General features: G+C 50.2%; 8 protein-coding genes across 9 annotated transcripts; 5 read left to right on the forward strand and 3 right to left on the reverse strand.

Moving 5' to 3' along the window:
• Positions 1–27: 27 nt before the first annotated feature.
• On the reverse strand, positions 28–4,607 carry LOC136187032 (ATPase MORC2-like). The gene is made up of 29 exons (XM_065974541.1): positions 4,479–4,607; positions 4,186–4,239; positions 3,851–3,885; positions 3,717–3,785; positions 3,577–3,667; positions 3,484–3,528; positions 3,300–3,432; positions 3,163–3,250; positions 3,046–3,110; positions 2,930–2,991; positions 2,752–2,880; positions 2,614–2,693; positions 2,523–2,559; positions 2,430–2,469; positions 2,287–2,372; positions 2,142–2,234; positions 2,038–2,085; positions 1,967–1,986; positions 1,849–1,916; positions 1,731–1,797; positions 1,652–1,670; positions 1,497–1,603; positions 1,337–1,442; positions 1,201–1,285; positions 1,085–1,141; positions 953–1,036; positions 566–871; positions 311–496; positions 28–262 (listed from the first exon to the last, which is right to left on the reverse strand). Exons 1-29 carry the CDS (start codon positions 4,550–4,552, stop codon positions 182–184), a joined length of 2,415 nt encoding a protein of 804 aa, XP_065830613.1. The 5' UTR covers positions 4,553–4,607; the 3' UTR covers positions 28–181.
• A 9-nt stretch (positions 4,608–4,616) lies between these two features.
• LOC136187044 (methylphosphonate hydroxylase-like) lies at positions 4,617–5,904 on the forward strand. Its single transcript, XM_065974556.1, has 6 exons — positions 4,617–5,010; positions 5,065–5,205; positions 5,260–5,303; positions 5,351–5,456; positions 5,502–5,590; positions 5,640–5,904. Exons 1-6 carry the CDS (start codon positions 4,639–4,641, stop codon positions 5,854–5,856), a joined length of 969 nt encoding a protein of 322 aa, XP_065830628.1. The 5' UTR covers positions 4,617–4,638; the 3' UTR covers positions 5,857–5,904.
• A 29-nt stretch (positions 5,905–5,933) lies between these two features.
• On the forward strand, positions 5,934–6,982 carry LOC136187047 (2-dehydro-3-deoxy-L-rhamnonate dehydrogenase (NAD(+))-like). Its single transcript, XM_065974559.1, has 4 exons — positions 5,934–6,325; positions 6,385–6,488; positions 6,547–6,740; positions 6,786–6,982. Exons 1-4 carry the CDS (start codon positions 5,941–5,943, stop codon positions 6,895–6,897), a joined length of 795 nt encoding a protein of 264 aa, XP_065830631.1. The 5' UTR covers positions 5,934–5,940; the 3' UTR covers positions 6,898–6,982.
• On the reverse strand, positions 6,718–8,321 carry LOC136187043 (growth arrest-specific protein 2-like). The gene is made up of 3 exons (XM_065974555.1): positions 7,619–8,321; positions 7,477–7,567; positions 6,718–7,421 (listed from the first exon to the last, which is right to left on the reverse strand). Exons 1-3 carry the CDS (start codon positions 8,297–8,299, stop codon positions 7,054–7,056), a joined length of 1,140 nt encoding a protein of 379 aa, XP_065830627.1. The 5' UTR covers positions 8,300–8,321; the 3' UTR covers positions 6,718–7,053.
• LOC136187026 (uncharacterized) lies at positions 7,789–14,354 on the forward strand. Of its 2 annotated transcripts, XM_065974533.1 has the most exons (5): positions 7,817–7,892; positions 7,949–8,669; positions 8,728–8,799; positions 8,849–8,941; positions 9,139–14,354. In XM_065974533.1, exons 2-5 carry the CDS (start codon positions 8,369–8,371, stop codon positions 14,289–14,291), a joined length of 5,619 nt encoding a protein of 1,872 aa, XP_065830605.1. In that variant the 5' UTR covers positions 7,817–7,892; positions 7,949–8,368; the 3' UTR covers positions 14,292–14,354. The 2 variants fall into 2 exon arrangements, with proteins under 2 accessions (XP_065830606.1, XP_065830605.1); XM_065974534.1 differs by having other exon boundaries at positions 7,789–8,669; positions 9,142–14,354.
• LOC136187035 (uncharacterized) lies at positions 14,159–17,154 on the reverse strand. Its single transcript, XM_065974545.1, has 6 exons — positions 16,533–17,154; positions 16,283–16,472; positions 16,131–16,220; positions 15,812–16,061; positions 15,503–15,759; positions 14,159–15,441 (listed from the first exon to the last, which is right to left on the reverse strand). The coding sequence occupies exons 1-6, from the start codon at positions 16,590–16,592 to the stop codon at positions 14,333–14,335; spliced, it is 1,956 nt and encodes a 651-aa protein (XP_065830617.1). The 5' UTR covers positions 16,593–17,154; the 3' UTR covers positions 14,159–14,332.
• On the forward strand, positions 16,712–18,578 carry LOC136187037 (uncharacterized). The gene has a single exon (XM_065974549.1). It carries the CDS (start codon positions 16,867–16,869, stop codon positions 18,472–18,474), a length of 1,608 nt encoding a protein of 535 aa, XP_065830621.1. The 5' UTR covers positions 16,712–16,866; the 3' UTR covers positions 18,475–18,578.
• Positions 18,545–24,790, forward strand: LOC136187028 (active breakpoint cluster region-related protein-like). Its single transcript, XM_065974538.1, has 24 exons — positions 18,545–20,144; positions 20,207–20,389; positions 20,448–20,636; positions 20,699–20,806; positions 21,586–21,631; positions 21,690–21,742; positions 21,809–21,916; positions 21,980–22,028; positions 22,080–22,155; positions 22,218–22,291; positions 22,350–22,453; positions 22,513–22,590; positions 22,659–22,721; positions 22,791–22,866; positions 22,928–22,986; positions 23,042–23,087; positions 23,162–23,248; positions 23,315–23,412; positions 23,462–23,563; positions 23,617–23,679; positions 23,734–23,983; positions 24,034–24,168; positions 24,229–24,334; positions 24,388–24,790. Exons 1-24 carry the CDS (start codon positions 18,636–18,638, stop codon positions 24,617–24,619), a joined length of 3,894 nt encoding a protein of 1,297 aa, XP_065830610.1. The 5' UTR covers positions 18,545–18,635; the 3' UTR covers positions 24,620–24,790.
• Positions 24,791–25,019: the final 229 nt, after the last annotated feature.

Consider the following 25,019-nt stretch of genomic DNA (forward strand, 5'->3'; position numbering starts at 1 on the left):
GATGACTGGCTAACGCACGCGAGAACAGAAAATTTAAATAATGTAATACCGCCCTCTCAGGACTCTATTAGCAACTTGCAGTAGGTTAAATTAAACTAGCCAACACAACAAAAACCTCTATAGTAGCCATCCTTTCTTAATTGAGTAAAAGGAAAGCCCCCCACAAAGTTCTTTTTGCAAGTCAACTTCGCATGCTTTGATGCAATTTTTCCAGAGCTTCGTCGAAGTCGTCAGACGGATTAGGCAAATACTTATGAAATTCCTATAAAAATAAATAAATTCGGTCAAGATATAAAGGCAGCTTTCATACTTCATCAACTTTGGCCATAATCAAACATGCTTTGTTGCGCACGTTCATCAACTTCGTCTCAGCTTCTTTGAACTTCGTCTCAGCTTCTTCGAACTTCGTCTCAGCTTCTTTGGACTTCGTCTCAGCTTCTTTGAACTTCTCCTCAGTTTCTTTCAGCCTCTTTTCCGTTTTTTGCAACTGGCGCGCCTGAACACAAAAAAAACGCATCTTCAATTAGCTAATAATTGCCCTGATAACTCAGTTGCTGTACTTTACCATGTTTTCACGTTCCGAAGTCTTACTAGAAGTAGCAGCGTCGTCGTCGTCGTCGTCGTCGTCGTCGTCGTCGTCGTCGTAGTCGTCGTCGTCGCCGTAGTAGTAGTCGTCGAAGTCGTCGAAGTCGTCGTCGTCAACGTCCTCATCATCGTCATCGGGAATTCGCCGCAAAGCTTTCCGGCTACGTTTCTTGGATCGTCTGAAGCTCGAGCCGTCGACGCCGTATTTTTTGACCTTCTTTGCAGTCGTTCGGTGGCTCAACCGTCTGCTTTTTTCATTTGGCACCGGGTCTTGCTGCTGTTCGTCCTATTTACAAGGAAGATGTTTAAAATTCCGACAAACTACTCCACAGCAAAAACTACCACAGTGACCACACAAAATACGTACCAGTGAAGGTAGCGGTGTTTCGATGGTAAAGAATACGTTTCTACTGTCGTCTGCAGACGAGCCTCTTTTTTGAGAAGCAGCAGCCTGCAAAGACGAGGATCAGGACAACACCAATATCAATCCTACTATTACCACTACTACTCCTGTCTCTCCACAGAAAGAGCGACCACGAGCTGGCGGCTGAGTTATCTTACGAGCAGTCAAATGTTTATTAATTCATTAGCATTACCCAGCAACGAGATTCGTACCAGGCCTGACCGACGGTTCTCCGCCGGGGTTGGTTTGGTCAGATGACCCGTTGCAACGACAACCACTTGTTCCGGCTTCGAACACCTATTCCCTCAGTCATTAGTTGGCCTCTAGGATTATGATGTGTATGATTACCTGTTGCGAGCTGGATCCCAATTGAGCTTGCACGTCCAGTCATCAGCAAACTTATGATCAAACCTCTTCGTTGAAAACGGAATCTTTCTCCATTTAAGGCACGCGTCTATATAGGAAATGCAAAATGCCGACGATCAGTACAGCAGTGACTTTGACGTACCGCACTGCATCTCCATCTGAACTTTCATACGTCTGATTTTCGCGTATTTGGACTCGTCCGAAGGCAAATTGGTCCACGGCTTCAACGGAGAATAGCCATAGCGACTCCTTATGGTAAATAAATTGGCCACAGCTTAAGTAACTATAGAATCTTACCAGAACTCAGTCAAATTGCCTTTACCGGAATTTCAAATTTTACCTTTGGCCCAATCTATACTAATGCATCTGAACTTACTTATTTTCATGTCCCGCCAGTATTGCTGAAGATGTTCGTTCATAGCTTTAAGTAAAAAGCGGTACTCCTACAAAACGGCGAACTCAAGAGAGGCTCTCCTCAAGTTTCAATAACTTGCTTGGGGATTGGCAAAGTCCTGCTTGTTGTGGGTAGGTTCCAATACGACGTAAGGAACATTGACAAATCCTATTATCAGCGCACATAGTCCACGCAGTAAAATATGCACGCAAGCCTACCAATAATTCCCCTATACTCTCTAAAGGAAGGAGCGATGTAAAAAAGGAGCATTCTGTAGCCGACAGCTTACGGTCTGCCGTCCAACTGATGTGGACTTCGCTCAAACATTTTAATGAGACTATAACAAAATCTCGATTTCTCTCCTCCGCGTTTAGTGACCTATCTTATTCTTACCGACTGCAATTGTACATGACGAATCCCTCGCAGCTTCTATCCATGATATTAAAACCAAACACAAACGTCAGCGTTTTCGGTTCAGTAAGAGCGCTAAACAGACGTCTCTCCAACTGAGTTGCGATACCATCTCATGGTGTCATACTGTTGCTTTGTCTTGGCGATATTTTCGAGTTTGTTCGCCTCTTGACGAGCGTCCGTCGCCTCTTTCTCCGCCTGACGAAAAGTAGCCTAGAACAGAAGGAAATAAAATAAAGAGCTCCCTTTGAAAAATTGCGTTGCGCCTACTCTTTCTTCAGACGTGTACGAAGAACAATCAGTCAGATTTCTAACGAACGAACATCGCGTAGCTACAAATGTCGCGCACTGCCCTAATGCTACCTCGCTTTCAGCTCAAGCTCCCTCGCTTTTTCTTGAGCTAAAACGTAAGTCTACTTAGCTGTTATCTTGCACGCGTACACGGTTACTGTACCACGCGTCGCTGCTTTTTGCGCCTCCTCTGCGTCCAATTGGGAGCGAACTTTGAACTTTTTCGAAGTATATTGGTACTTTCTGCAGTGCAGCAATCTCTCAACTCGCTAGCAGTAGTAGAGGAGAAGGTCCAGCTTACTTTGGTCTGAAGAGGTGCTGATCAAGTCTTTTTGTCAGCACTTTCTTCCCTTGCAGGTAGATCTTCATCCTTGGATTGCAATAGAGCAGAGATGTGTAAGCACGAAAGGAGGTGCGTTCCAAAACGTCACTTTTTCAAACAAACGTTAATTTTAAAAATAATTCAAACGCCGTCAAACCTTTGCAGAGTCATTTCAATATAATCGTCAGTCAAGCGAATGTCGGTAGGATCTGTGTGAAACTAAATGATAAATAGATTAATGAAGATATTTGATAGTTCCAAGTCGTTTTTTACATCCAATTCGGTTTCTCCAGAATCTAAGACTTTGAGATTGTACAGCATAACAAGAGTTCCAGTTTCTATTAAAAAAAAAGAGAAATTCTATCAATGGGCCACAGCTGTTGTGCATACCGCTTTTGATCTTAGCAAATTGCTCCATTAACTTCTCTTCGGTGTTGAAAGGAGAATATTTCAAAATAATTTCCATTTCCATCAAGTGCTATATTTGTTTATAAAGTTCATTTCTCTCTCTCTATTTTTTGTTATACTTGATCCTTCTCAGCTTGTGATGCGACAAAAGGGCGTCTGTCAACCCATGATGGCAATGGAACAATGACCTCTTTTAATCCTTCAACTTCGTGAAAGGACCGTGACAAGAGTAGACAGGTCATCGTTTGCTTGCTGTAGTAAAGAAAAAAAATCAAAGCTGCAAGTGAAGTTGTGTCTACATACCATTTTGTAAACAGTATCATATCTTTTGCGACTCTCATGGAACCCCTAACACACTATCTTGCCTTCAAAACTATAGGCAATTATTATTCTTACGATTTTAGCCCATTGCCATACTGCCCAATTTGCTCATTTTGCGCCAGCCTTTTCGAAGACAGACCAAATTTGATGATGTTAGCGGTTTCCTCTATATAACAATTTGAAACGCAGATCATACATATATAACTGAAACCAACCCGGATTCATTCCTTCGCCATCATCCAGAAAAGACAAAATTCGTCTTTTGCGAACTTTTTCACATTTTTCTTCACCGCAAAATAACGAATTTTTATTTATTTATTTATTTACTTATTATTGCTAGCGCCCTTACCTGTGTAAATTCGGATGGATTTTGCCTGGGCATCTCTAGGAAAGTCGAATAGGAGCAGATTGACCGTGCCCCCCGTTAGCCTCGCGTTCGCCAGGCCCTTCTCCCTGCTCTCCCGTATGAACACGGGAGGGGAGAAGGGCCTGGTATCTGGAAAATCACGTGGGACCCCTTTTGGGGGTGCGGTCGGTAGGATGTGACGCCTCTCTGATAAGTGCTAATAAAGTTGACCTTTTCAAACGATCGCGCGCGTCTCTAACATGGCTGAAAGCCAAGCTGTGTTCATACGGGAGAGCAGGGAGAAGGGCCTGGCGAACGCGAGCCCCGTATCATCTCACCTTGCGTTGTCTACGAGTTCCGCCAAAGCGCCGAACAAGAATTCGTGGGTGGTGCTAAAAATTGAAAATAAAATAATAACACTCCTCCTTCAAAAAAATAACAACACTCCTCCTTCAGAGACCCTCCCCAGATAAACACGGAAGGAGACCTTTAGGTTTTCCTTCCCGTGTTGATAGGGATCGGACGTGGCCACGCGCGACGTCCGAACTGGTTCCTTGAGCCGCCAAAATCCAAGCGAAAGCTGCGATTTTCGGCGGAACAAGGAACCTTACGAAAACCTGAAGCGTCCTACCTGTTGGTGTGCAAGTAGTCGTAGCTCAGCTGAGCTCGACAGAGGCCGCTATATTTGCTCGGCGTGGCGTCCATGAGCCGCGTACACTTGTACAAACGCTATACAACACAACGTGGTGATAGACAGCGTTTTGCGCAAGCTTCAGTTGGCCACGTGACATATGACATCAACAGAGCTGAGTATGAGTGAACCGACTGCAAAAAAGGCGAAGAGTGGCGGCGACGACGATGTCTACTTAGACGAAGACCTACTGAAGCACTATAACGAGAATGGATACGTCGTCATGCGCAATTTTTTCACGCCAGCCGAAGTGGAAGCCGTGAAAGCGGAAATTCGACGGCTAATCGACGAGTGGTACGAAAATTACGAAAAAACGGGAGAAGAGAAGCCCGACTGGGAAGAAGTGGTCAATAGAGATCCTCTCGTCAGAGAGGGAAAGTTGCAACCGACAAGTCGTCTGTCATCTGTCAGAAGACTATTTCGAATGGCAGTTCACGTGGAATTTTTCAAAAAGCTTGCCATTCAGTCAAAGGTGGTTGCATGATTTTTTTCTGTCTGACGTTCTGTGGTAGTAGGGAATTTCTAGATGGCTGGCATTGCCAGGCAATTGCTGGGTGATGACATCAAACTTTTGCAATCGATGGCACTTCTAAAACCACCCGGAACGGGAGAGAAGAGATGGCATCAGGACAACGCCTACTTCCGACTGATTCCCAACAAAGTGATGGTAAAAGAGAAGAGCCCTCGTTTGGTCAACTGTCATTACTACTTCTGCACGTAGGCCTTCTGGATTGCAATTGATAAAACAAATGTTGAAAACGGATGGTGAATATCTGGAACCCCTAGTAAGGCTCGCTTCATTTTTTTTGCAGTATGCACGTCGTGCCTGGCACTCACACACACGGGGTGGATGAACATAAATCGCCTTCGGATCAGCACATACAGTACAGTCTTGTAAATCTTCCAGAGAAGGAGAAAGTGAGTGCTATATCAAGTAGCTAGTTGTTCAATGTATCTTCTCAGGTCCTGCCCGTTCCTATGAATCCCGGTGACGCGCTCGTCTTTCACGGAGAACTTCATCACTACACGCCACCTAACAAAACAAAGGATATGTAAGAAAGTAAGAAAAAATGCTGCTGTATAGTAATGGGATATCTACAGGCGGCAAGCTATACAATACCACTATGCATCTGCTCTATGCAAACCCACAGTGTGCCCCAAAGACGATGAAGCAAAAGAAAACGAAGGCGAAGCAAAGGCAAACAACGACGAGCCGGGTTATTTTGACTGCGCTCCCTGTGTTGAACCTCAGTTCTGGTACTACCGAAAAGCCGAATTGCTCGTTGCCGGACACGACTACGGCGGAGACCATATCTGATAAGACCCCATTTCAACGCTTTTTTAAAAAAAAATTTTCTATTGGACGTCTCGTGATACTTTTTATCCGGGCTATCGGAGCGAAATGACTGAGCCGACCAGCAAGAAAGCTCGCACGGAGCCGGAGAACCTGTTCGACGACCAGGTTGCCGTGGTTACGGGTGGAGCCGATGGCATAGGGAAGGGAATTGCGGCGATGCTCGCTCGCGAACGCGTTCACGTGTTCATTTTCGACGTGATCGAGGCGAAATTAGAGGCGACGATCGCCGAGTTCGGTCGTTGTGGCCTGACGAACGTCAAAAGTCGTCGCGTCGACGTGACGGACGAGAATGCGGTCCGGGAGGGGCTCGAGTACGTCGATAGCACGCTCGGTCGACTCGACATCGTGATTAATTGCGCCGGAATCGTCGGACCAAACGGGATCAAGCTGACCGAAGTTGAAACGAAGGATTTTGATCGTGTTATGGAAGGTAGATAAATCCCGGATATTGTAACCGCACAATTATTGTCAATACTTCTAAAATTTTAGTGAACTGCACGGGGAGTTTTTTGATAACGAAGCATTCGGTTCGACTGATGCAGAAAAGAAACTACGGTCGTGTTTTGCTGTTTGCTTCAATTGCCGGAAAGGAGGTACAGTGCAGTACAGTACAAAGGTTTTGCTGTGAAGGAAGAAGACCCATACTTTTAGGGAAATGCTGGAATGGCAGCGTACAGCACAAGCAAAGCTGCAGTCATTGGTCTAGCTAAGGCGATTGGGAAAGAATTTGCTGAAACTGGAATAACTGTGAATGCAGTGGCACCTGCTGTCATACGCACGGCTATGGTAGAGGGAATGAAGCCGGAACAGGTGAAATACATGACGGATAAAATTCCCATGAAAAGGTAAAAATCAGTTGGTCAGTGAATTCATAATTAATATTTTTATAGATGTGGAACTATCGAGGAAATCTGCTCTCTCGTTCGATTCATCGTGTCTCCCCTTTCCAGTTTCAACACCGGCGTTTGTTTTGATCTTACTGGAGGCAGAGCAACGTACTAAATAGTATACTAATGCTCGAACCCTTGTCATTGCATTTTTCTACTTTTTTGATGGATCAAAAATATTGAATGCCTTTTACTGCGCAGCACAGCATCCAGTCAGCATAGATTGCTCTCTACTAGATAGATAGATCTCTTTGGTTGATACATTTGTACTCTATATGCTATCCTCTGTCTTCTTTTTTCTAGGCACTGATACTTTGCGATTCCGTTTATCACCCACCTGCTCTTGTTGACTCTTCTTTCTAGCTGTCGGTAGGTAAGGTGAATTGACGAGTTTGGGTGGAAGCTTTGCCGCAGCAGGAGTGCTATAATGCCGTGGCTGGGGAACAGCAAGTTTATACAAGCCAGGGGCCTTGGACGTTTTTGACGTTCTAGCCTTAGCAGTAAGAGTAGGAGCACTCTCTTTGCCTTTGCGCTGAGGATTGGTATTCTCCTGTTCTGGTTCTTCGCTGATGGCAGACTCAGTGTGTTTCCCACTCCCAACCGATTTCTTGGCACTGGAAAGGGAGCCATAATTCGTCACTGCGAAAATAAACACCGTGGATGATTCTTAGTGAGTGATAGCGAGTTTGCATACATTTTACATCTGATGGAACGTGCTTGAGAAGAAAATTCTCCAACGTGCTCCACCCACCTCCAACCCTCACCATAACATGAGCTCTCAATTTCTAAGAAAAATACATTTTGATTATTTTTATTTGATTAAATTATGATCTCACCCTGACGAATACTTTGACGCCGCCCGGCTCCACAATATAATATCCTTCCGATATTTTTTCAATAGGATGCCCGTATCCGATCGATTTCGCCGCTTTTCGAACGACCGCGTCTACTTCATCTTTTCTATTGTCCGGGCGCTTACGGAGAGTCAATCCCGGCTGTTCCTCTTCGATTTTTTTCTCTTCCGCTTCGATTTCGCGTTCCATTGTAACGAGCGTCGGTGGATCGACGAGAAAGCCCCGTTTCGTCGCCTTGCGCGCGAAATCGAGAAGCGTAAGAACGACTTCTTTCGGTTGCTCGCGATTGACGAGTCCGTTCGACGCGAAAAGGACCGCTTCGACGACGCCCATCTCGCGAGCGAACGCGAGAAATTTCGACGCGTTGTCGCGCGCGTAAAACGAGCCTTTCGGCGCGTTTCGATGGCATTTGAGCGGCGCGAGCGATAGAGGCCCTATTTCGCTGTCGTTAGCCGTCGCTGCCGCCTCTTGAATTTTATCGACGAGCGCGCAAAGCGCGACGCCGTCTTCGAGGGCTTCCATGAACGTGTGCGCCGTGATATCGATTCCGAGCAGACGTTTGAGCCATTCAGCGAGGTCCTCCTTGATTGGGAAGAGCTCCTCGGCTTCCCGATCGCGTCGAAATAGGCCACTTCGACGTTTTGTCTCATGATAGCCAGCCATGAGTGAAAGAATACAGAGTTGCCGCGCAACTCGCTGAAGCGCACGTTAGTTTACTATCCGGGAGGTGTCATGGCGACCGCGTCGTCGAAGTCGTCGTCAGTTCGAATCATTCAAGAGGGTCGAAAGCTCCTCGAGGAGCGTCTTGATCCCAAAATTGTCGGTCAACTTGTCCTGCACGGTCTGATCGACGAGCAGGCGTTCGCGACGGTCGACAAAGCTGGCGAAAATGGCGGGCTGACCGAAAAACGCGAATGTCTCACCGAAATTCTACTCGCCGCCCTGGACAGCGAAGACAAGGCGAAATCGTTCAAGAAAGTCCTAAAGGACACGCAAGAAGACCTCTATCGCGATCTTTTTCCTGATCCTGAAAGTAAAGCGAAAAGAGAAAAAAGTACGGCTCGAAAAACAATCTTTCGTCGATTTTACAGCTCCGAACATCTACGAATCGAGCTTCGAAATCATCAATCACGTCGAGATCGACATCGACATGTCAACAAAAGGTGCGCTGGGGACTCCGAATCGTGACGCGGAAAACCGAAATTCGTTTAGTTGGAACCAGTGAGGACGGTCGCTCTCGTTCCGGTTCGGGACTCGAGTCGCCGCTCAGTCACAGTTCGGAAAGTGGAGCAGCCTCTGGTCAGGGTAAGTTGAGGGAATAAATAAGTTAATTTAATTTAAATCGCTTAATTAATTAATTAACGGTCGGACGTTTCTTTGTATGACGTCACCACTAGAGGGGAAATCAATAGGGTAGGGCTGCGGATATTTTAAAAATCTAGAGGGGGGGCGGGTCTCCTTTTTGTAGCTCTCGTAGCTTAGGTAAAGACCCTTTTGTACAGCAGAAAGTTCTCCGCTTGAAACAAGCGGCAGCCATGGGCCCTCCTCTATGAATCCAGCTGCCTCTCCTGTTCCCATGATGGAGTTCTACGACTACGAGACGCAGAACGTCGACGGAGTACCGGCGACAGAAGCCGACGAGAGTCTCGTTCGTTTTTTCGACCTGATGGTCGGCAACAAGCGTCAAATCAAGACGGCGGACAGTCTCCTGGTCGTCGAAGGTCGCCAATTCACGCCCAACATACTGACGGACTGCTACGAAAAGTGCGAAGGCGTCGGTCTCGCTCGCGAACTCTGCTCGTACATGGTCGACCTTCTCAAACGACAGCAAACGCTCGAAGCGATCGCCGACATGGCCGAGATGGAGCGCATGGCCGACGACGAACTGATGGACAAACTCGAAGACTGTCTTCCGGACGACTACTTCGAATACACGCACAAGGATCTCTTCATCGCTCTTCTCGAAGTCACGCCGTCGTACGTGCACAATCGGCTCATGTCGCTTGCCATGCAAGTCGGTTGTTCCGTTCCCTTTCTCTATCGGCATCCGCTTTCCAACGGGAATATCGGCGTTCGCTTGCCGCTTCACGGCTACGACGATCTCCTATGCGACGCGCCGAATCCGCTCATCGTCTCCTTTGGAACGGGATCGACGATCGCCGGCGGCAAGTCGGAATTGCTCGCCGATATTTTCGGTTTGTCGGCGAACACCGAGTCGCGATCGCGTCTATTTTCGCCGTCGCGTAGCGTTTGCCATCGCGTCTCCATCGACTTGATTTTCGGTGCGTCGCTCGGCGGCGGCGGGGAACAATCGATGTCCTTCCTTCTTGCCGACACGCACGGATACAGTCGACAAAGTCTCGGGCTAAACATAGCGCTAGCCGTTCTTACTTCAAGCGCCGCCGCCGTTCTTCTTCACGTTACTCGTCTCGATTTCACAAACGACGGTAAACCGGCATCCGAACTCCAATTCCTACTCGATTGCATGAAATCGGCGTGGGAACAATTCAGTTTCGGACCGCGTTTCTTAGCTTTGCTCTGGCGAAATTACGTCGACGCCGACAAGGATCTTATAGGACGTGCAAAGACGTACGTCGAGCTGAATCTCGTCTCGGACGAATTCTGTCTTCCCGTTATCGTTCGAATATTCGACGTGCCCAGCATGAAGTCGCTTCGCGAACGACGTCGCGTGCGCGCGATCAGCGGCTTGGCCAAGTCGTTGGACGCCGAACTCGCCGCCGCGCATCGCCACCGAATTCCGACGATGTGCGGCAGTCGCGAATTGGCTCGTCGAATCAAACGATACGCGCCGCCCAAGTCGTTCGGCTCCACGTGCGTCGTCGACGTTCAGTTGCCGTCGTACGCCGAAGCGGAGACGCAACTCGGTAACGTGCAGCGCGTGCTTCACGATACGCTGAATCGGATCGTCGAAGATCTAAAACGCTCGCAAACTCGTTCGTCGTCGACGTCGGATGCCAAGCGCATTGGCGAAGTGCTCTTTCCCACGTCGACGCTCGTCGCCGAGACGGCGCGTCTCGAAGACGAAATGCGTAGCGTCGTCGCCATGAACGACGTCGACGCCGCCGAAATGGAAGCCGAGTTGGTGAAGAAGGACACCCTATTGGCCGCCGTTCGACGTAAACGAGCGACGATTAAAACGTCGCAGCTCGTGAAAGAGTTCGCGAATTACGTCGCCGACGGCAATTTGGCGGCGATTCAGGAATTCCAGCGACAGTTGACGGCGTGGAAAGCGCCGCGATGTCGACCGCTCTTGGAACGACGACGAAATCTGCTGGAGAAGTTTGAGCGTCGATTGGCCGTGCTTCAACAGACAGGCGCGCGCGAGACGACCGACAACGAGATGACGTGCATCAAGAGCGAGCTGCGAAAGAACGGTCTCGAGCTCGATCTCTACGATGTATCGATCGACGACGTTTGGAGCGAATTGACGGCGCTCGTCGACGTCGAAGTGACTGACGAAACGGGCCGACGCGGCACGCTTCTCAGCAAAGACTCGGATTTGTCGAAAGAACAATTGGCCGACGTTTATCGGCAGTGGATTTTGAACGGGAATCCCATGCAATTGCTTCGCGGTCATCCTCTCTATATGGCCAGCGAGTTCGTCTCGTCCGTGCTGCGACGCATTCAGGCGGAGAGCACGCGTCGTCTCTTCGTCGTCTCCGTGATCGGACTCCAGAGTTCGGCGAAATCGACGTTGTTGAATTACCTGTTCGGATGCGGTTTTGCGACGCGCGCCGGTAGATGCACGCGCGGTCTCTACGCCTCCTATATGCAAACGCCTGAGCTCGATCTTCTCATCTTGGACTCCGAAGGGCTCATGTCGATCGAAGGCGGCGGTCGCGATTTTGACAATCAAGTGACGCTCATGGCCATGGCCTGCTCTCACGTCGTCATCGTCAATCACAAGGGCGAATTGTCGCGTCAGCTTCAGGAATTGCTGGAAATTGCCGTCTTTGCAATGAAAAATCTCGAAGTGGCGCGTCTCCAACCGGACATTCTCTTCGTCCTGCGCGATCAGGTCGATCGGGACGCGTACGCGACGAAAGGCCAGTTGATGCTCATGCGACAGGGATTGACGGCACGAGCGGAAAAACTTCAAGTCGAAGTCAATCGCTTCGTCAATCTCAATCCCGAATCGCTCTATCTATTGCCACCGGCGTTTGCAAACGAACTTCGCAACGGAAAAGAATTCAAACTGCCGACGAAATTGTTCTCCAACGAATCGCTTCAATTGCGACAGCGCATCTTGAAAGTCCACTCGGAACGCGTTCTCAAACAGGAGGCCGAAACGCTCGTCGAAGAGTTCTCCTCCTTTCAACAGTGGCTCGTTCACGCGCGCTCCGTCTGGACGACGATCAGTCACTTCGGCGCCAGTTTGCTTCACTTCGAGAACATGCAGCAGATCGAACAGCGACGCGAAGTGTCGGCCATCTATTCGGAGATCGTCGAGACGCTGATCGAAGCGCCGCACGGATTCGTCGATCAGTGTCAGGAGCACTTGCAGGCGTTCATGGTCCAATACAGTCCCGATCAGATCGACGAGAAAGTGTCGCGACATTTTCGCGACACGCTCGACATGAACGCGTCCGTCGCGAAGGAGGAGGCGCAGAAACGATTGGACGACGGGCTCAAATCGGGTAATTATTTGCCGGCGTGGAAGCAGGAGTTTTCGTCGAAATTGCGCTCGCGCATCGACGAAGCGCTGCACGTTTTCTTTCGCGCGTGGCGACGACGCGAGGCGCTCGCCAAAGACGAAGTGCGTCAGGCGAAAATCGAGAAGAGTCTCAGCGAGCGAATGGATCATATACTCAAAGAGGGCGGCGGCATAAAGACGATGTCGGCCGACGATTTGCAGAAGGCATTCGACGACATGTGGAAAGATCATTTGGAGGCGATACGCGGCAATTTGATGGAGACTATGATGGACGGGCCCCAATTGCAGATGAAAGTCATCGCGTCGTTCGCCGCTCACATTCAAACGATGCGACTTCGTCATCCCGTCTGCATGGCACTCGGAACGAGCAGTCGGGTTATACCGCCCATGAAGGATTTGATCGTATCCTCTCCCGAATCCCATTACGTCAAATACGTTCACCAGTCGGCAAAGGAACGAATGAAAAATCGGGTTCACGTCATCGGGAAGGAAGTGTCGTACGACGCCTATAAGACGCAGAAGAAATTCGAAGCGGCTCGTTTTCTCAAGAAAAGCGTCGGCGAATTTTTCTATAATCTAATGGAGGGGTTCAGGGAGAGTGCCGACGTGAATTTGGAATCGCAGTTCGTCAATTCGGTCATGACGCGGACGAACAATACGATCAGCGAACTGGAACGCGCCATCGAACTGCGATTCAATATGAGCCTGTCCATGCAACGATTCGCCAACGACGTCTACGATTGCATTCGCTACGCCGTCAACGATCTCTTCTCGCAGAAACAGCAGGCCGAAGTGAATGAGAAAATTCGCGATTTGAACGACAAAAAGGAGGTGATTCGAGAGCGGGCCATGGCTCGCTTGGACGCGCTCAACAACGACGTGTGGCGTGCCCGGCTCATGGCGCGCGACGTCTACAGCGGTCTCGTCGACTGGTCGCGAAACGAAATCATTCAGTTCACGATACGCGTCGAGAGCGAAATGCGCCAGCGAATGCCCGACTGCGCGACGGCGACGCGCCGCGCTTACGAGGACAGTTTTCTCGCCGAAGACTGGGAAGCGGTGCTTAGCTATTGCGACGACGCTTTCGGCTTTTTGCGACAGATCTTCGATAAGCGTTTCGGCCAGCTTCAACAGGACGTCATGCATCGCGAGTTCGTTCAGCTCTCCGAACAGATGAACGTCCAGTTGAAGTTTCTTCGCGAAGTCGTCGTCCAGTGGCGTCAACTGCCGAGGGAAAACGGCGAGAACGGCGAATCTCCTCCGGAAAAAGAAACGACGGAGAGTTTCGTGCAGCACGCCAAAGCGTTGCGATTGCGACGTCGCGCCGATTCGGTGCGCTCGATGAGTTCCATTTCCGAATTGGACATTCTGTCGCTCGTTCCGACGAATTTGGAGGTGATCGAGCGCGATCGCTTTTCGCGATCGTTTCTCGGTCACTTGGACACGATGGTGCGCGGCACGCAGCTCTACGAAGTCGTCGAGAGCATGTTCCATCGCGAATTGGACAACGTAAAGCACGAGCATTGGGATCGAGTGCGCGGCTGTCGCGAAGTTTGCCCCATCTGCAATTCCAAGTGCGATCAGGAGAGCAATCATCTCGAACACGGCACAAGGCATCGCTGTCACATTCATCTGTTGCCCGCCTTTCACGGCAGTCGGCACACGTACAGCAAGACGCCCGTTCTCCAGTGCTGCACGTCGCCGGCTCTGTTGAAAATGCCGTGGCGCAGTCGACGGAATCCCGACGAGCGAAAGCGTACGTTGCGCGAGTACATTGCCGAGTACTATCCCGACTGGGAAATCCAGCCGGCGAATGCCGTCGCCGACGAAATCAAATTGCGACGCGCTTGGGTCAATTGCAGGCTACCGTTGCTGGAAAAACACGACATGGAAGACAACACGCCACAGACATGGATACGACTCTACCAACAACCAAACGCTCTAATAGCACCTATCCAAACCGACTCGTCAAAGTTTTAGTTTTTATACGACTATCTATGTTACATACAATATTTCTTCAACTAGGTAAGTATTTCCGCGTAATCTTTAACTTTCGCGTAATCGTCGTCGTCGTCGACGTCGTCGTAATTGCCAAATGAACTGAAAGCAGTTTGTTTGATCATGCTGCTTCTCCTTTCTGTTACATTTGGATATGAGTCGAACGCGTAATTGTTTGTCGTTCGATCGGGTAGAGTATGAACTTTTCTCGGTAGACTATGAACTTTTCTCTCCGGCAGCGGAGGGCTCAAAACATGCCGAGGTGGCGGCGGCGTCATCGTAGTTGGACTGAGCATTTTTCTTTGCGGAAGTGGAGGAGGAGAAGGAGCAGAAGACGAGGACAACGATCTTTGGTGTCCTCCACGTCTGTCATTTACATACGTAGCCGCTGCTCGAATGGGAAGTCCCATGGCATCAATTTCACGTGAAACCAATTGAGAGCGTCGTGCAGGACGATGCGGATGATCGTTTATGAACGGTCTTGGGCTCTCGGGACGATATCCAGTGTACGCTTTCATTGCGCTAGGACGTTCTCCTTCGACCGTCGAGCGTCTTGGTACTGGAGGCGGCCTTCCGGGCTTGGGTGATCGAGGTGGAAGCGGCGGCGAGTTTTCACCACCACTAAAGCCGTCCGTCGATAGCGGCGATGCATAACGTTGAATAGGCGGCGGTGTCGACGAGTCTAAAGCCGAACGGTGAGGAATTGGTGGCGGTAGAGGAGAACGAGGTCGATTGGGTAGTGGCGACGAGCAATCTGAAAGCGAACGGTGAGGGAGAGGCGGTGGAGGACGAGTGGAAGCGCTCTTAGGCGGTATTGGTGGTGTGCAAGCCAGTCCTGATAATTGTGGGGATGAAGGAGGACCGCTGCACATTTGGCTAAAGACGGAGGAATCGTCTTGCAATTTCAAATAGCCACTGTCTTCATAGCCCGTGGATGAGGTCAAATCCAAGTAATCAGACCCTGGCGAGTCTGTTTCGCTTGGGAAAAAAACGTCGCTGCCTTTATCGAGGCTCTCGCTGACAGACGTACTGCGCGGAGGTACACTTGCAAGTTCACTGCTGTGAATGTAATTGCCACTTGGTGTGACTTTGGGAATGGAGTCGATGTCATAATCCTTTATGTAGCCGCAATCTACGCAAAAGTCGTCTGTACAACGAAAAGAAACGCTGAGATGCATAAGAAGATATTTTACCTTCCCTTGGCCCGTAGTCATCGTCGTCATCGTCATCGTCAGCTTCGTAATCAGGCTGTCTTGGTGGGGGAACGGGAGGTTTTTCTGCTATGCCCAGCGAAAGCTTCGCCATGCTGGCACCCGTCGATTTGGCCGTCGGTTCTATTCTTTGAGAAAGTGTCAATGTCATCAATTTGCTTACACGAGTTCGGATCATCTTTGCCAATTGCGAAGCGTGTGGAGTTAAAAAAACCACTTCCCTCAGTTTTTCGTCGCCGCTAATTAAGAGAGCAGGCAATGGAACGTCAGCCACTGATTCAGAACTCGTACCAATTCAAAGCAACAGTGACCGCTTTGTCTCCGTCGGCACTGACCTCGGCAACGGGTCCAAGCTGAAGAAGATGCCATGACACGATAGTTTCTTCGGTGACGTCGTCTTTCATTGCCGCGTGCGTGTCGGTTATGGAAAGGATGACGAATTGGTCACAGATGGAGTGATTTCCTATTGACGTCTCCAATTGTCTCGAGGCGTCGTTGGGAAATACTCTCGCTTGGAACTCTTGCTCGACTTTGTCGACCTCTTCATTAGCAGATGTTATAAATCACGGAATCATTACAAAAGCAGGAAGACATCGATGCTCTAGCTTACGGCGAATTCCAGCGCGTTCCAACTTCTTCAGCCATTTCTCGAGCGTTTCTTGGGCGAACGCTGCACACTGGCAAATCTTGTCGCCGCTAACTGGTGAGAAAATACGCGCGTGCGTATAATTAGTAGGGAAAAACGCGGCCGTGTCGTCTTACGGAAAAGATCAAAGCAGTGCAATTGTTTGTCTTTCGTCTTCGCCTCGGGGGGACGTCGTTTCGTGCCTTCAGCCAGTCTGAGATCGATTTTATCGACGACTTTTTTCAGCTTCTCCGTCTGATAGCATTCGAGCGCACAACGCGTCGAATTTTCGACGCGACGGAGCACCGTCCACAAACGTTTGTACGACTACGTGTCAACAATCGCGATACTCGACTCGGGATTATATCGTACGTTTTGTTTACAGACCCCTTTCTTTTTGACATTCAACCAGCTTTGATAGATGACACCAGACGCGGAAGTGTCCATGACGTCGTCTGTGACCGTCACCGGCGCGAAGAATCTTGCACTTCACAAGGGTTAGGGTTAGGGTTAGAAGAAAAGGCTATCGAAAAGGCTATGGATCGTTGCAACTAAGGAAGAAGGCGAAGCTAGCTAGCTAGCTAAGGCTTCAAACCGCGGAACTCGCGCAGGCGCCGATCAGATCGTATCTGGAAGATTTATCGGTCAGCTGACTACAAGAACTTTTCCAATTGGTTGCTAATAAGGCGATCGTGATTCCTTACCCGGATAGCAGAGAACAATGGATATCGCGCGTTTACTCACCGTTCTGTCGGCGCTTCTAGCTTCCTTTTCGTATTCGCATGCAGTCGATCGAAACGAGAAGCAGGCGGCGTCCGAGCGACGTCTCTACGACTCGCTTCGTCATCGCGCGATGGCAGCATGGCGCGAACGCATGGCGGAAATCGCAACGAACCCCCCCGCAACAAAACCGAATCAAGATGATCTGGAAGCGCTGGTCGCTTTCTACAAGAGCACCGGCGGACCGACGTGGACGAACAACAGCGGCTGGACGGACGCAATGGAAGGCAGTCCGTGCGGCGTCACAAACTGGTACGGCGTCGATTGCGACGCCAGTGGTCGCGTGATCGGAATCACGCTCACTCGAAACAACCTCGTCGGACCGCTACCGGTCGAGCTAGCTCGAGCGACGAATCTGGAGAACATCGTTCTCTTCTCGAACGCTCTCAGCGGATCGATTCCCCCCGAGATATTCCAATTGCCGAATCTGACGCAGTTCCTCGTCGATTTCAACCAGTTCGTCGGCGAATTGCCGCGCGTTCTCGTCGCGCCGCGTCTCCAATCGTTGCTTCTCTATACGAATCATTTCAGCGGGGAGCTCCCCGCCGTTTGGAAAACGCCCGCGCTCGAGCAGCTCAACGTCGATGGGAACGAATTCGTTGGGAATATACCGGAGGGTTTGGGAAGTGCCGACAATCTTACGTCTCTCGTGCTCGCGCACAATAATCTGAGCGGAGCGTTTCCGGCGAGTCTTGCGAGTATGAAGCAGTTGAAGCAATTGTGGATATTTTCGACGCCGAATGTGAGTGGACCGTTGCCGATTGCGTGGTCGAAGTTGCGTTTGCTTACCGACGTTCAAATTGAAGGAGTCACTGGCGCGATACCTGAATGGATTGGTCAGTACTGGACATTGGTGCAGGTGCTCGTTCTGTCGCGAGGCAATGCGACTGGATCGCTTCCGCTGTCGCTTTGCGAGCTGCCGAATTTGGAGCGACTCTGGCTTTTCGATCATCAGCTGACAGGTGAGATTCCCTATTGCGTCAATCAGATGGCCAGTCTTCAGTGGATCGACTTGTCGCATAATCGTCTCACAGGAGAGATACCGCAGCAGTTTGGTTATCTCAAGAATATGACGCACTTAGCGTTGGGCGATAATCAGCTTACCGGATCCCTGCCGGATTCTCTTGGTCATCTGGAGACACTCGAGAGTCTTGATGTCTGCGTGAACATGTTGACAGGCGGAATACCGACGTCATTTAGCGCATTTTATCCGCGAATGTACTCGTTTACTATCTGCTACAACACGTTTTCTGGCCCCATACCGAGTGAACTGGAACAATTTCTGAAGCGCATCGACGACTATACCTGTCTCATGTATGGCAATCCCTGGTCCTGTCCTATTCCGAGCTACGTGCCAAAATCGTGCGGCTGCACCTGTTCCAAGTGCAACAGCGCCGAAAATCACGCTGACTGTCGATCGTGCGTGAACAGCTCAGAAGGATGCGGCTTTTGCAATAATGGACCCAACTGCTTGCAAGGCAACGCTACTTCGCCGTATATCATCACCTGTCCCCAAGGGCAATGGGTATTCGGAACGAACGGATGCTGAGGAAATGACGTAAGAAGTTCTACTTCGAAGAGCGTAGATAGTACAACTTCCTTTAGCACGTGCACGAAGCGAACCCGTATCCTATAAAGAGCGTCCGGTCTCAAGATCGCCCTCTCACACTACTTCAGCTCTTCGCATCGTAGTTTCTTTACGCGAGGGTAATGAGCGACAACGGTGGCGACGGCCCCAACGACGACGCGCCGATTTCGCTGCTACGAGATCGATGGCGCGCCATATTTCCCGACGAATCCTTTCCGTGTTCGCCCGACGACGCGACGCGCGTTCTTAACGAATGCTATCAGCGCGTCTACGCGCTCGAGAGAGCGCTCGACCGCGAACGCGCAACGGTCGGCATCGTAACCGAGATCGCCGAGTTCCTCCTCCTTTCGACGGGCCCAATCGAACGCGACAATGAGGAAGCGACGCATGGCGGCGGTTCCGCTACCGCCGAAGAAAAAGGAAGAGCCGTAGAGCGATCTCCCACGCCGCCGCAAACGCGTCACGACGACGACGAGAACACGGAAGAAAACGACGGCGAGTGGAACAAGGACAAAGAATCGGCCCCGGATGAATCCATAAGCTGCGAGCCGGAGCACAAATCGTCGTCGTCGTCGTCGTCGTCTGGCGACGTCGAGTCGAAGCTAACTATATCTAACGGTGTTTTCGAAGGATCTTTTCGCAGAAAGGGTTGTCTTCGTCGCAACACCGGGTCTACTCTACGCGATCGCGACGTTCAGCGACGTAGTTTGTCGACGGGAAATCTTCCCCGTACCTCGAAAGTCGTATCCGAAACGGGAGTGAGAAAAGAGGGCGGAGGAGACGTTGCGTCGGCGGCATCGAGTCCTCTCTTGACGCCGTCGTCGTCCTCGCATCTTCTTCGCAAGGCGATCAGCGCAGGCGAATTCGATAGAGAGAGAAAAGGTCATCGACCGCGTTCGATGAACGTATCGGCAATCGATTTGAGACGAAAGAAAAGAAACGACGTCACTCAGCCGATGGAAGATCAGCAGAACATCTTTCTCGTTCTGCCGGACAACGCCGTCGCCGCGTCGCCGAGCGATGACATGTTCGCTGGCGGCGGCGACGGCGGCGGTTGTAGCAGCGGCGATATCTCTCCCGTACTCGAACGCACTCAGCTGACGTCACCGAAAAAGGACGGCGAAACGAAAACGGAGAGTCGAGAGATGGATAGAAAGGAATCGCGTTTTCTCGACAGCTTGTCGGGCGGAGCCGACGTCGTCGTCGTCGTCGAGGAAACGGCGACGACGACGACGGCGGAGAAAAAGAAGGAACCGACTCCTCCGACGTCGCGTGCAAATCTCGTCGATCTCGACGAAGTATCGATGGTCGTTTTCGACGATCACGACGTCGAATTGAGCAGTGGCAAATCGAGCGAGGCGTATATTGACGACGAAGATGACGACGACGACGACGACGACGACGACGACGACGACGACGAGGACGTTGTTCTTTTCGTTTCCGAGCCTGTCGTGACGGTGCGCGAGAGGAAGGAGCGATCTCAGTCGCCGCGTTCGCGCGTTCGCGACGGCGTCCACGGGGAATCCGATTGGGCGGTCAAATTCGAAGGGGACGTCGAACCGAATACGGGTCTCGCCGAATTTTATCGAGCTTCTCTGACCGAATTGCGTTCGTCCGAAGACGAGCCGGAAGTGAGAGACCGCGAATTTGATAATAATGAAAATTATCTTGTTTTCTTTTTCCCGCTCCGGAGGACTCCGCGTTTTTGCCGCGTCGAAAGAGCGCGACTCCGAGCGGCGACCAGCTTCAGCGACACAGCGTCAGTTCTCATCTATCCGAATCGTCGGACTCGGAAGGAGTGATGAGAAAACTAATCATGTCCAGCATCCTGGATTCAGAGAAGAGCTACGTCGACTCACTTCGTCTCATATGCCAAGTAAAAAGAAAAGAAAAATCGACTCCCTTCATTACTATTACTACTCTTCTCTACATAGCACTATCAGAAGCCTCTCTCTGCCGTAGCGACGACGTCTCAACCCCTGCTCAGCACCAAGGACTGCGACATCATTTTCTACAAACACGAAGAACTCCTACGGACGCACTCGCGCCTCTACGACGCGCTCGAACCGCGCGTTATTAACTGGTCGGCCAATCAGAGCGTTGCAGATTGTTTTGGAATATTGGTAAGCGATCGATCATATTCATCGGTCGTCGTCCGGTTCTCACAATGTTGTTTCGTTGGCAGATCGACATCCTACCCGTGTACAAACAATATATTGCGAATTATCCTCGCGCGCTCGAGATTCTTCTCAAGCGAAAGGCAGAAAACCAGCACTTCGCCAATTTTGTCGATGTAAGTGTAACGGGGAGGGGCCCCCCGTGACCCCGTCCTAACTAGCCTAACTAGCCTAACTAGCCTATCCGGGGACGAACCTAATTGACCGCAGCGGCACAAAGCCGTTTATTTGCGCGACCTCCTGCCGCCCGCGTTCACTCGTTGGCGAGCGCCTATTAGAGAAAGCACAGCCGAGACGAATTCCTCTCGGATCTTCCAGTCGCGTGGGGAACGACGCGTGAACGCGTGCCGAGCGTGCATCTCGTTGCGGAGATACGGGCGCTTCGACTCAGGGGTCTCTAAGCGTTCGCCGAAAACCGAAACCGTCCCATCCGACTTTCCCAGTCTCGCGTTCTCGCGTTGTCATCATGGTGTGCGTGATCGAGAACAAATACGCGACGGTTCTATCGAACCAATGTGTCGAGGTACAGTACATGCCCCTGTACTGTACGTATTAGCGCGCGACGCGGCTTTCGCGCCACTTTGTGATGTAACAGTGTAGGCGCCTCGCACTGCCGAGTTATTAAGTGTTAGTCGAACTGGAACTCCGTCGTGCGCAATCCCTCGCCGTTCCCTCGTTTTATATATGGCCGAAGCTAGGAGCGTCGTACCGAGACGCGGCGGCAGTAGATTCACTATGTTTGTCTTTGGTTTGATTCGCGTAAGTCGATCGGGGGGCTCCGTCGCGCCGGAGAAGGGGAGAAAAAGCAGATTTCGTGGACTTAGAGTAGTCATTCGGTGACCTTCTGCTCGTGGGCGGTCTCTCATCTCGGTCGTTTGGATTCTTTTGTCCGCAGAGCGCCGCTCAAATGAAGTCAGCGCGAATGCGAATTCCTCTCGACGGTAAAGCGAAGGGGGCTCCTTCCTTGTGGACAACTCGACTCTTATGTCTCGTCTCTAGAACTCCTTCGACGACCCGCCGAGAAACTTCAGTCCTACTCCCAAGTTTTGAAGGCACGCGATAATCGCCTGATAAGCAAAGTGGCCACTCTAGTTCGTTTTTTTTTTTTCGTGCATTAGGATCTTCTCAAACACACGCCTGACGATCACATGGATCACGGCCAGCTGGCCGAAACGTCCGAAGCCGTATTGGATATGATGCGATCTCTTAGCCAGGGACCGGCCGATGTAAGAGAGAAACCGTCGATTAGGCGGGTGGGGGTGAAGAGGAATTCATTCTTTCGTCTTTAGACGGAGCGAGGAAAACCGCTGAAGGGGGAAGTCGTGGTCGAGCTAACCGGTGAGAACAACATTCCTCGTGTGTTTTATTAGTATAGTCGTGCGTTCATAGATAGTGGAAGGAAGTTTCGTCATCTTTGCTTGTTTGAAGACGTTCTCATGTGCGTCAAGCAGAAAGGAGCGGGGAGGTAAGCTATTCGCGATTGTTTTTCTTGTGTTCTTCGTTGAGGTTTTGTCTGGTCAAATGTAGACAGCGAAAGTACGAGTGTAAATGGTATTTGCCTCTGGCTGAATTGGCGTTTCATCCCCCACCGGAATCCGAAGGTAAAGCTCCATTGTCCTTTGGATCAATACGAACGCATTGACGTCGCGTGTCCACCAGTACCAGGCCCAGTTCCGGTCGTAAGCGAGTCCGAATTGGAGCATCTTCAGGCTAAAGTAGGCAAACTCAAACTCGCCATGCGTCAGGAACAAGCGGCAGCTGAAGTAGAACGCGACTTTAGAGAAAAAACGTTTCAAGAATTCATTTCGTTCATTCTTCGCAGGGCAAAATTGGACGAACATCGTCGGTGAAGTTAGCGTCGTCGAAACTCGATAAGCTCAAGAAGAAATTAAGAGAGCATGTAAGAATGCGGATGCGTGCAAAGGGCATCCCAGCTCGCACTAAACGCTACTCTTGCGGTGGGGATAGGAAAGCACTCTTCGTCTCATTCAACCGTGTCTTCCTCTTCGCCTCTTTGACGTCGGTGGCAAGGTGTGCGCCTTTGCGGATATGAGTTGTCTATTGGAAAACCGAGGGGGTCCGTGGTTTCTCTTTTTGCAGGTCTACACGCTGTTGTTCGCGCAGGAAAGTCAGCGACAGGTCTGGCTAGAGGCAATCAGCAGTGCCAAAGACACGGGTAAGACTTTATTTCTTCAAGTCGCCTCAATAAAGAATACGCCGGTCGGTTCTCCCCTTAGCTCGGCCCGTCGAAGTGACTCCCTACGAATTGGGAACGCTTGTGCAGAGATCGCGACGAGTAGGTGGTCTGTCTCGAGGTTTATTCTTAGACATATGTGATTGGTCTTTCTCAGCTGTTGAGAAGGTCTGATTCGATAAGGAGTGTCCTAATGGAAGCTGGTGAGCGTCTTGTCTCTGCTAATGCGTCCTCGTGGAAATGTGCTTCCTTTTCTTGGGTTTTGCGGTCGACCTAGACGGCGAGGATGAATTCTTGAATGGCGTACTGCAAATTCAGGTGCATTCGGCTAAGGGAATTCTGTCGTCGCGACAAGGAAGACCAGGTACCCAACGAGACTCGATTGCAATGGAATTTTTTTTTAAGGAGTTTCTCTTCTCCGTGTGTTTAGATTTGTTCTGCACTGTCGAAGTTGATAGTTATGGGCGCTTTGATCGAAAGGCCAAGACGCGCGTCGTGAAAGATTCGTTGGCTCCTTCGTGGGACCAGGTTAGCGTTCGTCTTCGTCGACGTCATCTCTCGATCCTCTCTCTTTTAGGATTTTGAAGTGGACGTTCATGGTGCGCAAACGCTCAAGATCATATGCTGGGACAAGAAGAGCCTCTTCAATGACGAAATGTGCGGAAAGGGAAAAATCGAGGTGAGCTGGAATGACAACATACGAATGTCTAAATGTTTATTATTATTTTAAAGTTATCAACTCTCGGCTTGGCTGACAACAAGAAACACTCAACAGAAATCAATCTCATACCTAAGGTAGCCAGCTGCTACGAGATACCGCTGTACACCCGTTCATATCCGTTTTACTAGGGCTGCGTACGAGTGTCGCTATGCTACTTGTCAGGATCCCAGTCGCTTCGTCGTCCGCCGTCCGTTTCTACTGCGGGACTGTTCGCCGTTCCCATCGACGTCGTTTGCCGTCGGGAAATGACTCAAATTCCCGCCGTCGTGACGATGTGCTGCGAGGAGATTGAACAACGGGGCGTCAACGAAGTCGGCATATATCGCGTTTCTGGCGTCACGTCGGACGTGAAGAATCTAAAGGAAGCGTTTGAGAGAGGTATAAATTATGCTGGGGAGGAGTAGCTAGTGGTCACGAATCCGTTAAAGGTATCGCAGACGCGAAGAAGCTCCTGAGTGACATTGACATTCACGCCGTATCCGGCTTATTGAAAATGTATTTCCGAGAGCTGCCGGAGCCTGTGCTAACCGACGAACTCTATCCGCGTTTTGTCGAAGGAATGGGTAGGCGCACGTCCGCTAATTCCTAATTGTTTCTTTGTCTAATAATTCTATTCTGTGTAGCGTTGGCTGATCCGGAGGCGAAGCAGAGGTGCATGGCTTCGCTTATTCATTCTTTACCACCCATCAATCTGAAAACGTCCTTGTATTTGTTCAGACATCTAAAAAGGTTTCTTTATTGTTTTTGGCGTGACGTTTATCCCCTATCTCCTATTATTGCAGGATAGCCGCAAATGAGAAGGTTAATAAGATGAGTTTAAATAATCTTTCGACGGTGTTCGGGCCGAATTTGTTGCGCCCCGCGGAGAGTAACGGGCAAACGGCCGCGTTGGAGGCCATGTCCTACGTTGGCATTCTTCTCAACTTGATCCGCTTGCCAAACGAAATGTTACAAGTGGACGAAAATCATGTTAGTGGTGATGACGCCTTTCGTACTACACCCGAAGAAGTGTGAGAATAGAAAAAGCGTTCTTAGTGTATTCTAATTGGGTAGGTACTGTAAGAGAGAGAGCCAGTCTTAATTCAAGCCGCTGTAGCGTTTTTTTGTTGCTGCACGTTTATTTGTAAACGAATGGGATGCGAGACGCGCGTGCATTTGCGACGACTGTAGTTTTGAGTTATTTTATTTGAAACAGAAAAATCGCTCTAGATACAAAAAAAGCTCACATGAGCGGCAAGATAAGAAGAGGGTGGGGACGCACGCCCTTGACTATACAACAAGACTATCTAAAATTGCGCTACAGAACCCCTCCTATTGAAGTTTTACTTCGTGACCATCGGTCCATCAGCAGCCGGGGTGCCAGCGCTTATTGTCGTTCGATATCCCGTTTAGGGATTTCCGTTTCATTCCGGCC

Source organism: Oscarella lobularis, chromosome 5 (genome assembly GCF_947507565.1).
Source record: "Oscarella lobularis chromosome 5, ooOscLobu1.1, whole genome shotgun sequence".
Classification (NCBI taxonomy): Eukaryota; Metazoa; Porifera; class Homoscleromorpha; order Homosclerophorida; family Oscarellidae; genus Oscarella; species Oscarella lobularis.